Genomic DNA, 15,224 nt, shown 5'->3' on the forward strand with positions numbered 1-15,224 from the left:
AACCAGCCTTTAAAAACAGCAAACATTTGTACTATGTCAAGACATCGATGCCATGGAAACTTCAGAGTTTCATAACTGTTTTCATGATTTGTACAAGTTATTGTATTATCTACCTAAGTAGAACCCATGTTGATGTTTGAGCAGTCAAAGCTGCCAGCTGGCTTTGGCATTTTAGGACACCACATTTCCTGGAAATGTTACTTCTAGTTTAATGAAAGAAATATCCTGGGATGAAAGAGGAGACCAGAAAGGTCTTGCTGTATAAGCCAAGTGAGATGTTGGCAGTTGATATAAAACCTCTAAAATTTCTGGATGCTGAGCTGCTCTGCCTGATCAGGCAGCCAGCAGCGAGAGCCAAGTGCAAGTGCTGATGATTTCAACTGGCAGATGCAGTGCGATCACACCAGGTCACTGTTCCAGCAACGCTGCCACTCAGCAGGGCTGCTCTCCTTAGTCCCCGCTGATGGATCAGCCTTCCATCTGCAGCATCTTTGCTTAAGGAAAGATCTGCACCAGGGGCTTGAGACTGAAGGGTCTTGGGAATTTCCAGTACTTCTGATGTCAGTAAGGCAGAAAACAGAACTAACTTCTGTAGTGCCTACTGCTTCCAAGAATGGTCTGCTGTATCTACCTGGAAGACGCAAGAGTTCATATCAGTTGGTTATTGATGAATGCCTGAGGTATCTACTGGGTTGAGGTTTGCCTGTAGTTTGTAAGATACCTGAGTTTGTAAGGTACATAAAACTAGAGATACATAAGGCAAGGGTTATCCATTCCTGCTCCTTCTGGGATGTTCAGAGCTGCTGTGAAAGTTTTGAGTGAAACCTGTGAAAATCCTAGGTTGTGATGGATTGAATTGGTTGCAGAGTATTTTTCACTTCTGCCTTTGAACTCTTTTAAAGATTGTAGAAATGCTATCATGGACGATCACCCTGAGCAGCTGATGTTTTGTCAAGCACAAACAGGACACAACTGTAAGAGAAACACACGTGTGTGTGTCGTCTCACAGACACATGGCAGGCTGGGAGCACAGGCACTGGCTGTTGTGGTACTGTGTGTTGCAGACCTGTGACTTGCAGGAGCTGCTGTTTTCCAAATGACTCAATGTTTAAGTAGTGACTATCAACTAGGAAGGTCATCTGGTGATCACATCAGACTACTGAATACAGAAGGGCTTAACAAATAAAGGAAGTTTGAAAATTTTACCAGGAGAGGTGCTTTCACAGAGCCTAAAGGTTGATATGGGAAAATAAAGTGCAGGGGAAGCAGCTGGGAAAGTTGAAATACTCGAAATTGTTAGGACATCTGGTTCTAACCTTTTGGCACAACTCAGTGGTTTTGATTTCAATATTACTGATAATTTGCAGTAATGAAACTGTAAAACCAAATATTGAAACCAAATATATTCACTCATCCAAATCAACATATTTGGCACATGAGAGACTGAGAAATTCCCCTGATAAAGGCAGAAAATTTGAGAACGTGAGGCTTTTCTCAGAATGGCAAGGTTGTTATCAGTAGAACCAAGCAGGAAACTTGGAAAAGAGTTGCATATTTTACAGACTGGAAATTGCTGTACTTGGAAATTGGTCTATAGCTGCTGAAAATCCACTTGGTCTGCAAACTATCCAATCTGAAGCTTAGTTTTCCCAGATCATAGAACTTAACTGAATTGCTCACAGTAAGCCAGGCCTCTCATCCCATGGGATCTTTCACTCTAGGAACACTGGTGTTTATTTGCAAGTCTGTTGAGTAATTGTGGATTACGTCTTATTTGGGAAAGGAGAAAGGGAAAATATTAGGCTGATATGTTCAAAGAAGCACTGCAGGAAGGACTATTTGAGGCTATAAACTTCCTTAGAAACTGGACAGGCACCATCAGTCTTTATTCTGCGATGTGCAATGAGCTCTCTTTTACCTGGGATAATTCATTGTAGTTGTGACAGCTTTTGTCAGACCTTTCATTGGACAAGGGAATTCATTCTTTTAGGAGAGAGTCAGCTCATAGGTTAAGACTTGAATGCATAAAGTAGCTCACGCATTATTCCAGCCTCGTTGCTCTAGAGCAGAAGTGTAATGACATCTTCTCTCCAAGTAAGTTGATTCCTCATCCTAAAACTTTTTAATGACAGGTGATACAGTAACTAAGGGTGTAGCTTGATGAGTAATTTTCTGGCAGTAGTACCAATGTAAGCACTTGCTATTCTCCCATACACAGACACTGGCATGCACGTGCTTGCTCCCACCCCCTTCATTATGCAACCTCATGGCAAACCTGTACAGGGAATTACTCTAACAGAAAAAACCTCATTTGCAGGGTCATTGTCCAGATGGGGCTCTGTGTGTGTCCACACAATGTGTGGCACAGTAAAAGGTTAGGCAGCACTTTAGGCTGAGTGTAGCCATGGTTTTAACTTGCAGGTACCTACAATACTAAGCAGAATGGATGTTGCATGGTTCCCACTGCTCTCAGAGATTCAGAGAACAACAGTGATTCCTGTGCCTCACAGCAAACCTAGTGTTCATAAAGATCTGCAGCATTCTGGTAATGCTAGGAAAGAAAAATAAAGGATGTTGGATCTGGAAGGAAGCATGCCAGATGTTGACCGCCAGCATTCTTAAGAAAGACCATTCACAGAAATCCTGGATTTAATGTAAATAATCTGAGTGCAGGTTCTCACCTTGCCACAGTAAAATATGTCTTCTCGCTTGATCTTCCCCTCAGCAATCTTCTCCCGGATGGCTTGTCCCACTTCATGCTCATTGAAGTAGACAAAGGCACCATCAATGTGGCGGTAACCAGCATCAATGGCAATCTTCACTGCCTCCAGACAGGAACCTTTGGGAGTCTGATGGGAGAAGGAAAAGAATGAAAATCATTTCAGCCTTCTGCTTACCTCATCTTCAGTGCTAGAGAGCCCCTGAGATATGTGCAAGATTTGTGCTGCAATTCATCCTGAGTGACCATCCCTTATCTCCCCAGATAACTGTGTTCCAACTTCTAAATAAAAAAGTGCTGTGCACTTTTCGTCAAAACTCTTGAGCATGTGGAATTAGGCTGGGAAAGGACAGGAAAGCAAAAAATTGTCTCACTGTGTCTGTGAAAGAGACAGTACTAGCGTCCTTAGGAAGTAGAAGTGAATGCATTTGATATGAAAATAATTTCAGTATTTCTTATCTAGAGAGTAAAGGCTTTCCTACAACAGCCGTTTGATAAAATCCCCTACTCAAGTGGAAGATAACTTTTTGGTTGAGCAAAGCTGGTCAACCACCTGCTGATCAGAGGCTGTTTGAATATCTTGGACCTTTAAGCAGTGCAGGAGTTTGGATTTGACTTCTTTCTCCTGAAATCAACTTACCATTGATGGTATCACAATCTGACAGTCAGGACTATCTACTGGTCTTCCCAGTTTTGGACAGCTGCTTTACTGTGTGGTTAAGAACCAGTAGTTGCTTTAGTATATATTTATATACATTTTACTGCCTCAGTTTAAGATGAGCCCAAGAAACCTCCTAATAAGTCCAAGTGACATTTTTGTACTGTGTGCTGCATTTATGTTTGCCCATCGTTGCCAGAATTCAGAGTAAGCTTGTTTTTTCAGAACTGTCATATTTTCCATATTTTCCATTAGCCAATGTGGCAAGCAAAATTACATGTAGTTCCAAACCAAGCAAAAAAGCATAGAACTGGTTACTGAAATTATTTTTTCTGGTCACTGGAATTGTACTGAAAACATCTTATGGCTCCTACACTTTTTATAATGAGAGAGCAGTTCTAGGTGGTGGTGGCCAAGGGTGTGCAGCAGCACTATTCTCCCATCCTTTTCATGGACACTGCTCTGCTGTAACAGGGACATCTGATTCACTTTAAGAAAAACAGAAGTAGGGTAAGTCAAACTGCTCTGCTGTGCTGCTGTCTGTCAACAACAAGTGGCAAGAGTTGGATTTTGCTATCTGCAAGTGCAGGGCCAAGACCACACTGCTTCTCCTATGAAGAAAACACATGCTGGAGACATCAGGAAATGAGACAGTATGAAGGGAGGATGTCAAATTTGTTGGTTTTGCCAATGCCAAGGGAAGACAAGAAGCAGGACTGGCAGTAGTGTTGTTGGGAAGGACCATTTTTCACCATAGCAATAGCTCTTGCTCCTCTCCCTCCTAGCTGTCCTTTTACAGATGCCACTGGCTTGGCCGTCCATGAGTTTGTCATGAAAGAAACAGCTGCTCTTCCACCACCTGCTGAACTAGAAAGTGTGAAACTCATAGCTGCTATAGGATGCTTCAGTGATTAAGAACATTGCTCTTCCCTTCCATGTTCAATGAAAGAAAAGACTTTGAAGGACTGCTAAAGATGCCTGGGGTTGTCTTCACCCCTTGTCTTTCAGTCCCAGAACTGTAGGCTGGTGACAGATCATTCTGGGATAATGGGCCCATATTCCAGCCTGCTTGCTCAGTGCTCCATCCTGGCTGACTCTCTGGGACACAAATGGACCCACTTCTGTTTGGGCTTGGGGGGAGCTTTCTGCTCCAGCATGCAGTGCCTAAAGGTTACTTAAAATGCAAAGCCGCTCACACGTGCCCTGATTTATTACAGAGCTGAATGAGGGCTGAGAAGCAAAACGGCACAGTTTGGCACTCTAGAGTATTTACAGTGATGATGCAATACTGTGTGCTTAATTGAGGGAGACAACGAAACACTTGTTTCAGTGCTTTGCTGCTTTTATTGTGGGAGCCTCCCAAAAGCACACTTGGCCCCTGGCAGGGCCCTTTCCTGGTTGTTAGTCAGATGTAATGAAGACCACAGCAGCTACCAGCTTTTCAGGCACACTCAATGGCTACTTTTCACTTGGGGCATGCCGGGCAGCGTTACAGAAGTGCGAGGCATGGAGCAGTGACAACCTCCAACATGTTCTCTGCTTTGTCCCTGCCTGAACCTGCAGGAGAGGTTTGAGAGAGGCATCAGGAAGAAAGCTCTGACACGAGTATTACAAGCCTGCAGTGACTGGTGACAGTAACCTCAGACCTCTGCCCCAGCACGAGGTTGGAGCCGCAGTTGCAAAGCTCAGGCTGAGTGACACAGAGCAACAGGGCTCACCTTAAAGGTCTGGGGAGCTCAAGCCTAAGTGATTATTAGTTATCTGAAAGGCAAGTGTATTTCCAAAAGTGCTATCCGTGTTTTTTCTCTCTGAAACATGATTCTGCAAACAGTGTATCTTTCTAGATTTCTTCAGTCTGTTTGACTTTTACCGTTCGAGCGTATGAAAGCAGAACATTTAGAGGACAGTGATGCATTACCATGATACAGCTTTTGAAAAAAAAAATTTTTTTTTTTACTTTTTCCGTTTTTTGGAGAGACTGAAAATGGGATGTGAGTCTGGTACTAGAATTTCCCCTCTTTGCACTCTTGAGAGATTGCATGAACACAGCTCCCTTTTGTTTCCTGAAGCTGTAAACTAAACTCTAACAATTAAGGAAATGTTGATTATTGAGTTGCGTCCTTTCTCGGTCACCAGGGCCAGTTTAGTCAGTAAGAAAAGCAGAAGGAATAGGTGAGGAAAGGTAGAGTCTCACATGTAAGGCAACAGCACAGTTTCAGACATGGAAGGAGGGTAGAATAGAGGGAAATGCTTGCTGTTACTGCATCTGCTTTTGGCTGAATCAGTTGACTTGTGTTAGAGCTGAACTTCTGTCTATTTCTTAATCTTTTACATGGGACTTACGTCTGTACAAATAATCTTGTGAAAGACCCCTCCATCTCAAGGAATAACCTTATTCTTTAGGGGCTTGGAGTGGCTTTTTTTGGATCAGGTCTTGATTAGCAATGGCTGGAGGTGGGTTTACATTACATGTATATGTTTTTATTGCACTAGTCCATTTCATCTGATGTGGTATATTAGTTCTTACAGACTCTGACCTAAGGTGCTTCATATAAAAATGCAAAGCAATCTAGGGAACGGTTTTTGGAAAATATTGCCTCTATTGAACTGTCCCAGCTGAAGGTCTGAGACATCTGTGAGTCTGAAAACTTTATACCATATGTTTATTTTCATTCTAATGGAGAAACTATCATTTCTGGCATTTCACATATTTAATCCTTCCAAATTCTGCAGTAATGGGCTGTGGTAAATTGTGCTGATGAGTTGCACAGACTAGTCATGTTGTGGTATTGCCACTTTTTAGAAGTGTTGCTTTAGGTGTCGTATCTTATTCCATTGTTTCCTGACACACCATACTAAAGTTGGATGACTCAAACCACCACTGCTCATCCATCTTTCCATCAGAGAAGGCACAGACCTGGATCTTTCCCCTCTGCTTCACTGCTCAGTCTGAGGTGTTTAAATCTCTTCTGTCTTTTCATGGAATTGGTCTTCAGTAGTGACCAGATCAAAGGTTACCAACTGAAAACCAACTTTTATTTAAGTGCAGATAAAAATTTGCAATGTGTCTATGTTGTATCAGTGTCAGCACCATTTATCACAGCAGCTGATGGAACAGCATCTCCCAGGCTGTTTGGCCATGGGCACACTTATTCTACTCAGAACCCCAGACCTCTTTCCCCTCCTTCCTGCAGGTTGTACTCCCTTAGTACATTACCTAAAATGCAGTTGCCTACGCTGTCTACTCACTCCAGACAGGGTTTTATTCTTGCACTATTCCTGAATGAACAGGGCTCACTTTTAGAGCAGTACAAATACCAGATGAGGTACTGAAATGTCTCTGTGTTATAAACCTTTGTGCTTTGTTAGTAGTAATTCAGGACTTTCTAGCTTTGGCCCTAAGACAAATTTCTGCTTCTTTATTACTTTTTATTTAAGTGTAGATAAAAGGTGTTCTTGATCCTTAGCCATAATTAATGTTTCAGTTTCTAATCAGCGTGCCTTGCAACTATGCTACTTTGATCAAGGACTTGTTTCAGAACTGGAGTTTTATAACCACTTGTGCACTGTAAGTCGGATATTTATCTTCAGTGCTTTTGCAGATAGTCACTAATTTGTGCCAAAGAACCGTATTAAATTTATTGCATGTTTTATGATAAAAGAATAACTGCTTGGTTGACGAGGAGGACTTGCTCAATCACTAATAAATTTCTTCAATAGCATCTGTGTTATTTTTAAGATCATGAAGTTTAAGGAAACAAGAGACACAATTATTCCCTCTATCAATCAGTAGCTTGTAAACCGGCTGATTTACCACCATGCATGACAGTTTTAACTGGTATCTGTTTCCTTCAGGCTCCATGATAAATAAATCCAACAGAAGGGCTGGGGAAGCAGACTCATACATGCACCTTCACTGAAAGAGAGGAAGCAGCAATTTGGCCCCTTCTCCACAGATGAAGTAGCCAAATGGCCAGTTACCACTTTCTGTGAGTCTGAAAAAGCAATGTGCTTCATCAATTCTGTCTGTCTGAAAGGGTCTGCTCTCTTTTTCCTCTGAGACCATAAACTTTCCTAATTTTTAATGTTTATTCCAGACACCTTCCATCACATCCCATTTTGTCAAAAACTATTCTCCCTACCACAGCAAATGGTTCAGCTTCAGTTTTGTTCGTGAGTGCACATGACCAAACCACAGGAGAATGTTTTTATGCAGGCATACCCATGACTTTTTCTCTTCCCACTCAAGTAGAATAGTATTTGCTCAGCAGTGTTAGTGCTTGTCTGACTTATTACTGTTATTTAGTGTCACAGTTCAGCTGCCCTTCAATTCTTTTGTTTTTTCTAAAGCATCTTTTTCTGGTCAGCAATTTCCATTGGCTTTCCAGCTGATTAAGAGGGTTATCTCCAAAGACACAGCTAACAGGACACATTGGCAGTAGATTATAATCTTGTAAAACCATGTGAATTGCTACTGTAGTCACTGCTTTTATGTCTTAACATCAGTATTGTCATTTATTCTTTATAAGTGCATACAGTAAAGGAAAACGGGCTCAGGCTCAGGCTCTCAGATTCTGCTCTGCCCTGTTTTACAGGAGCAGCTTTAGAGAGTTGCATGCACGAGTGTCAGCAGCACATGACAGCAGAGGAAGCAGCCCTTCAGGGAAGAAGCCCTTTACCTTAGTCCTGAGCATCTCACCTGTTTAGTGCAATGCTTTCCGGTCTCTCAGCTGGGAATAATGATCTAGGGGGGAAAAGCTTGAGGTGTTAGGAGACACAGGGCCATCTTCTGGAAAAATCTGAGTTTAGCTGCAGCAGAATTACACAAGACATCCAAGCCGTGGGCCAAGTGCTCCAGTCCAAACCTATAATTTAGGATGTGGAGCCGCTGTTTAGGAATCTTAGTCAGCTAAATACAGGAAGGAGAAAGTAGGTACATTCCTGGGCTCAGAGCCTCCTTCACCAGAGCTCAGCACTCACACACAGATTCTTATGCAAGTTTCTAGAAGCCCAATTGCTTATTTCTATTTGCCTGTTTTCTGGACAAGCTGGCAAAAAGGATTGGCTTAAGATGTTAGGAACAGAGCATAGAAAGCATGTGTACTGAAGGCCCTGCAGGAAAGCACAGGTTGAGTTTACAAAGCTGGAGGATATGAGCCACACAAGGGTACATTCTTAGAATTGTTTAATCTTGTAAAAGAGAAGCTGTACTGTACACCTCTTTCTTGGAAAATGCAACCGCCAGCACATCCCTCTCTCTTGTACACAGGAAAATCTGGCTTTCGTTCCCCGGAAGCATTGGCAGCCACCATCCAGGAAGCAAAACCCAGCAAAGGGTTCTCTGCAAAAGCAGGTAGAGCTGGGAATGGAGGCAGAGAACACAGCTAAGAGCCACAGGCTGCTGTGCTGGCCCAGAACTTTGCTTTATGTCTTCCAGCATCTTGCCTTGGAAGGTGGAGGACAGCAAATATGTGCAGAGAAGATGGGGGAATGGTGACACTTGTGGCCTTGTGTCCCACCATGAATGAGGGTCCCTCTAACCTGATGCTCTATCGGTGGCCTGAAGCAGGGGTTTGTCTGTACAACAGAAATTAGGACTGCATAACTACAGATTTAGCATTTCTAGAATTCCTGTGACATTGTTATTCTAGGATTTAGCCAAAGCTGTCTTCAGGAAAGCCTTATTATTGTTGCTGGCAGAGGGTGCTGGAGTTATTTTTAACACCTAACTGCAGAATCCTCAGTTTTAGGAACTCTGCAACTTTTCACTGGACACAAAGTCAGTTAATGCAAGGTGAAGCTAAAGAGCTGCCATACCTTTCTGCTGGCAGCTAGAGGATTAAAGCAACCAAGCACATGATAGGCACACCTGGGACCCCATGCTCACAAGGCTAGTGGGGTGGACTGGGAAACTTTCCTGAAGAGCTGGAGGACACAGTAGCCCTCTGGCTGGCCCTGGAAAGCATGGATCTATCTGGGAGGGTGGGTGCTATCAAAATACCCTTCAGACAGGCACTGCAATCGTGGGGATGTGTGAGGTAAAAGTGGAAGATAAAGCACCAGCTGGTGCAATAAAAGAGAATAAAAGGTTGCCAGTAGCTCTTCTGCTTCATTCCCTAAAGTTAAAGGGGAGAGGTTTCTGGCGCCAGTTCGAAGAAGTGTTTGCAAAGGCAAATGTAAGACTTGGGGAATTCCACCACCTAGTTAGCTGAACCAACAAGAGTTGGCTTTGAAGCCTAGAGAGGCATTTTCTGCACAGTGCTTTCAAGTTTTGACAAATCTGGCCTCCTAGGTCAACCAAAGAGACAATCCAGATGTTAGCTTCCCACATGAGCTGCAAGAACATGCTTACACTGTTTTTTGGAGAACTGCGGGGAATCAGGGACACATGGGAGTGCACAGCCATATTTAATGTATGGAGTCGGTCAGGGACATTTTAAAAATGGACCTTTGCCTGGAAAACTGGGCTGTAAATGTTCTTGCCAAAAAGCGTATCTTTCAGTTGTGGTAATCCCGATTACTCACTCGTAGGGGTTCAGTTTTTCCCCTCTACAACAATGCCAGTGATTCCCTGTCTCATCTTCTGTGAAACAATCTTCTTAACTTTTATTTAGATAGAATGACTTTCCCTGTGGCTCTTGAGCAGGCTTTAAAAAAACCCAGAATATTTAGAAAGCCATAGGGAAAGAGAAGAATAAAAGTACTATTTTTTGGGTGTCAATATTTGGCTTAGTATTATTGCACTGGTAACAGCCAACTTTGTAGTTTTTGGAAGAGGGGTATATTGAAACAGCTAGTGTTTGTCACTGCAGCACACAGCTATGGAATGGAAAAGGTCTGTTCCCTGTTTGGTTACCTTTCAAATAAGAATCCTCGTGACCGGTTTTGAGTAGTGCTACTGTCCTAAAAGCTTATCTGGATTAACTCTCTATTAGTTTTGGATCTGGACTGATTAAACACGATTATACCCCCTGTCATAGACAGACATGTAGTTTGGTGGGTCATGGTGGCACCTGATATCCACCATCCAAAAGTTGTCCTGACTCCCAGATGAAGTTGTCACTTCCTAAAGGCCCCCTTGTTCTGGGAGCATTCTCCTCTGGAGTGCTCTTGCCGAGTCCAAGTCTGCACGTGTTGGTGCCGCGTTTGGGAGCCAAATGACACAGTGCCAGGGTGGCTGCAAGAGCCAGCCCCTCTGCTTGGATTAGGCAGGCATCACTGCACAAGGCCAGGCAATTATCTGGCTGTCAACGGATTCATTAGTGCAAGTCCTCGGCTCTGCAGGGGGATATGCCTCTTGGTCCTGGAGCAGACTGAAAATGATTTCATGTAGCAGCTGAGATGTCAGCATAGGTTAGAGGTACTATTGTTTTAAGAAGAAGGGTTTTTGTTTAAGGCATGCTTGGGTGGCTGGGGGGAGGCGAAAAAGTCATTCTGAGAACAATATGCTCCTCAGAGCAAACTAAAAAATTCACCATTTTCCAGGACCAGCGATTCTGTGCCCATTTTGCTCAAAGTCCTCCCTTTTTGTAGCTAGAAAGTTAGTCCTTCATTCACACACATCTACAAGGCTGGGCTCTTCCTCATTAGGAATTTTATAAGTTGACCACTTCAGTAACTGCAGCTTTTAATCTGCTACACACGATTAGACATTAATTGTGTTCACAACCGGAAACGGAAGCCATTACCACAAAGTAGAGATTAGTAATACTATCAATTTATTTTCTATTAAACTTCAGGTTTCATGGAAATGAAGAACCACAGAGACTGCATCAGAGAAGATACATGGAGGAAAAAGAGCATTTTGCAACTTCAACAATGTTTTAGAACCAGGGACTTTGTGCAAATCAAAGTATCAGGAACAAAGTTTGTGTCTCCAAGAAAGTTGCATGCAAGAATCTCTTTCCTCCAGATTGACTTGTGTGGTAAGTCATTTTATCAAATCCAAATTTAAAATCTGACATTAATAGGTAAGGTACAGTTCTTACACAAAAGCTAGGAGTTTCTGAGTCTGCCAAATTTCAGGAAAAAAAGCATCTGCCTTTTCTAATTACCTGATTTTTCTAATTGTATGACTTAGGTTTCCTTTCTTAGTGAGATAAAGACGCAATCTTGCATTTTTGCAAGCCAAAAATGTTCCATTGTATTACACAAGATCACAGGGAGCTAGCAGTAACTGAGGCATCAAGAGGTGGTTGCAGGCAGAGGAGGAGAGGTCAAGGCTAAACATGAAGGAAGTGTTGAAGACAACAAAACGGAGGAAGACTGCTCCAGTGGCAGAACAGAGAAGTTGTACGGTTGAGGAAAAAAGGAGAGCACAAGATAAATCAGAGGTAGTAAACCTGCCACTTGAGCATGTAAGAAAGGGAATTCTAAAATGTGTCACGAAACAGTAAGACTTTAGCAAAAGTCATTGATGAAATCAGAACTTGTTCTGAGATCCTTTTGATTTAGCTTAACCTTCTAGTGTGTGCCCTCACCTCTTTGTTGTAAGGAGTTTGATCTGTGAAAGCACTCTTTCATGTGTGAAACCACTTATTCCCTGGCATATTTGCCATCTCTGTAGCAAACAGCATGGATGATTTAAGGCAATACTAGAGCCCAATCACTGCAGTTTCTTGAATCCTCACACAAGCTTCTGCCTAAGAGCCAAGTTGGTCTGTTGCCTGCTAAAAGCTGATGCCCACTGCTGCACCTCCTCAAGGCATCTGGGCACCAAATACCAAGAAATCCTGCCTTGATCTGCTCTTGGCAACTGGGTCTTGCCAGTAACTGACTTAGCTGAGGAATAAGGAATAAAATCTGAGCAATAATCGGTGGGGGCATCACTCAACACCAGGATACCAGCCACTGAAGGAAAGGCATGCCATCTGCAGTCTGTGCAAGCAAAATTGATGCAGTACAGTTTAGTCCTTCAAGCACTAAACTAACTGAGTCATGACTCCATGAGCGCTCTGGCTCCAGATATTTTGTTTCAGGATAAATATTGTTCAGTGTGAAGGCCAGGCTAAGAGTTTACTAACAGGCAGGCAACGAGCCCTCCAGGACACACAGCAGATCACGCACAGTTGTCTTTCTGGGCTGCTTCCCTTCACCCCTGACTCAAGTGTACAAATCTCCACTTGGGTGTATGGCTTTAGGATATCCTCAGAGACCGAGGTAACATGAGGCTACCCTCTGAAACATCTCAGAAATGCCAACCCCGGGAGACCACATGTTGCTGTGTGTGGCTCCACTGCTCCAAAGCGCTCCCTGAAGACAAGAAGGACTAATACTGCATGAGGTAGTACTGCTGCTTGAAAAGAAAGCAGCTTGAGAAAGCCAGTGGTGGTTACCAAAAGGGTCTGTAAAGGGACACAATGTCTTATGGAAATGCTAGTTAGGAGATACAGCCCAATAACTTAAAAAAAAAAATTTTTTTTCAGGAATTTTATTAGCCTCTTAGGTTCAGGGCCTAAATAAGATAATTGTAACCAAATATCCCAGCTGACTCCCTCAGCTCTGTTCAAATTGGGTTCCCAATATTTTACCTCTGAAAAAAATATTTCCCTGGCATTACATCTGGTAATTTCATGTAGCTTCGTAAAGATCACTTCATTAGAGAGCTAACTTCACACTCAGTATTTGCTGAGTTCAAACACATATTCATGTGTAATCACTTACATGAGAAGGACGGAGGTATTTTCTTTGCATGTTTATTTTAATAGCATGTCATGGGAAATAAGATAAAGCTGTAAGAACACTTGGATGTTAGAACAGTTCCTGCTCTTGTCACTGCCTCTCTCATCTCTTTCAAGAAAAAGTCCAGAAGTCAAGTTTACCTCAGGAGGAAGACAGTTGTCAGAGTCAGAGTAGGAGAAATTTATAGGCAAGAGATCAAGAAGTGGAAGCCTTTAAGCTCAACTGTCTGCAGAGATCTCAGGTGTGTCACTTCTCTCTGGGAGTCTCAATACATGATTCATTTTGCAGCTTTGGGTCAGGCCAGGTGACTTTCTTTACAAGTTACCTGAAATCATTGCTGTCTTTAGCCAATTGTACTTCAGAAGCCAGTGGTGGCCAGGAGGAAAACAGGGGGAATTAAGTTGTGTGTAATTCCTCCCTTACTGCAGCTCAGAGATCCAGATCCTGTCATGAGGACAAATCATTTATTATCTCTTTTGACTTAACAGCAGCCTATGGCAGCTCCAAAGGCAGGCAGCCTGCAGCAGGGGTGCAGCCAGCACCGTTAAGAGTGATTGAAAAAATTTCTGCATGCACATCCTTGTGCAAGGAACTTTTTGGCATAAATGATCCTATGAGAGCATTAGAGGCTGTTAGACCTGTACAACGAAAAGTTACTCTGTTCAGCTTCTAGCTTGGGTGTAAAAAGTAATTCAGGGTGCCAAAACAGTGTTTTTACTTATCCAAACCAGATTTTTTTAACTTGGTCACTCAGACTGGATCTGGGAGCCCTGGATGAACTTTTCCTCTCCCTGATTCAAACCAGCAATTTCTTCTTAAACAAAACCCAGACTGTCTGGGCATTCACAAGGGTTACTTTGTGGTAGTTAAAGATTTGGGGAAATGGGTCTCTCTTCCTCCTGGCTGGATGCCATACCAAGTTCTTCAGCATCCAACACTGTGGGGCTGGTGGGCAGTGCGCTTTCCCATGGGGAGGGTGCTTCTCCTGCTCCAGCCTGTGCATGTTTCTTCTTGTCTCTCTCTAACTATCACATACCCCACGATCACGTTATTTCCCTGAGCTGTCTGATATGAGTTTAATCCCCAGAGGCTGAGAGGAGGACTGAATCTGGTTTCCCACCGCCCATGTGGATTCCCTTACCAGCGGGCTATTCAGGGAAAGGCAACTTCTACCTCCAAGTGCTTTAATAATTCTTTGATTCCTCAGCTTGTACTGCCAGTGCCCAAAATGAAATGCTTTGCCATTTGTTTTGCCTGAAACTATTCCACAAAACTGCTTCCAATTTATGAATGGATTTGGCTACCTCAGAACCTCATTTTTAGCTAAGTCGTAACTTGCCAACAGCCCTCACCCAGTGCTATTCTTGAGCGCTTTGCCCAATCTTATGTTTCAGAAGCAGCGCCTCTGTACAGTGCGGTTGCTACAACCTTCCCTCCAAGCCCTGTCCTCCCTCAGTCAAAACAGGAAGGCAGGAGAGGAGCTGTGGCCAAGGCCCCTTGACCTTCCAGGGAAACAGCGAGTATTTATGTGGAGACACTGGACTGATGATCTTAGCTGTGTTGACAGGGATGAGTTATAAAGTGAAGCAGGCATAAGTGCAGCTTTAACGAGGCATAGGGTTTCCAGGATTTAGGAGTGTTTTTAGCACCTTTCCCCTCTAAGACTGCTCATCCCCACACTTCATCTGCTTCCAGATGGGTACCAGTGCCACTCAATAGGCTGTGCTGGGAGCTAAGAATCAGTGCTGGGAAGTGGTGGGAGCCTGGCATGGACTTACCTGGTTCTACCATAGCACAGGGCAATGCCAGGGGCTCATCAAGGGGCCTGTCCTCCTCTACCACCCTCCCCTGTGGGGCTGCCCTCTCCCTCCTCCCCCCCATCTACTTAATACCCTGGAGAATTGGGTCAACAGCTTGGGGGCCCTCAGGGAGGGGGAGCTGGACACAGTGCATCTGCTGGAGCCTTGGCAGAGCTGCTCCTGCACTCACAGGACTTTGCCAGAAGGATGCACAGAGCCAAACAGAGGTAGAATTGGCATCAAATTTTAAAGCTGTCTGGAGTGCTCTGGTAGTCCTGATTCACAGTTCCCACTGTGGTTCCCACCCAAACCCATGAGGAGAAGGAATATTTGGGAAGTGAAGAGAGAATAGGGGAAGGAGTCAGTG

General features: G+C 43.5%; 1 protein-coding gene across 1 annotated transcript in view; it reads right to left on the bottom strand.

The window, feature by feature from the left end:
- The window catches only part of AKR1D1 (aldo-keto reductase family 1 member D1), a 34,904-nt gene that overhangs the window by 15,550 nt on the left and 4,130 nt on the right, over positions 1-15,224 (bottom strand). Inside the window, exon 2 of the mRNA XM_039571482.1 lies at positions 2,682-2,849. Within this exon, the coding sequence (XP_039427416.1) occupies positions 2,682-2,849 (168 nt within the window). The remainder of the gene's footprint in view (positions 1-2,681; positions 2,850-15,224) is intronic.

The sequence above is a fragment of the Corvus cornix genome, chromosome 1A, assembly GCF_000738735.6.
Source record: "Corvus cornix cornix isolate S_Up_H32 chromosome 1A, ASM73873v5, whole genome shotgun sequence".
Lineage (NCBI taxonomy): Eukaryota > Metazoa > Chordata > Aves > Passeriformes > Corvidae > Corvus > Corvus cornix.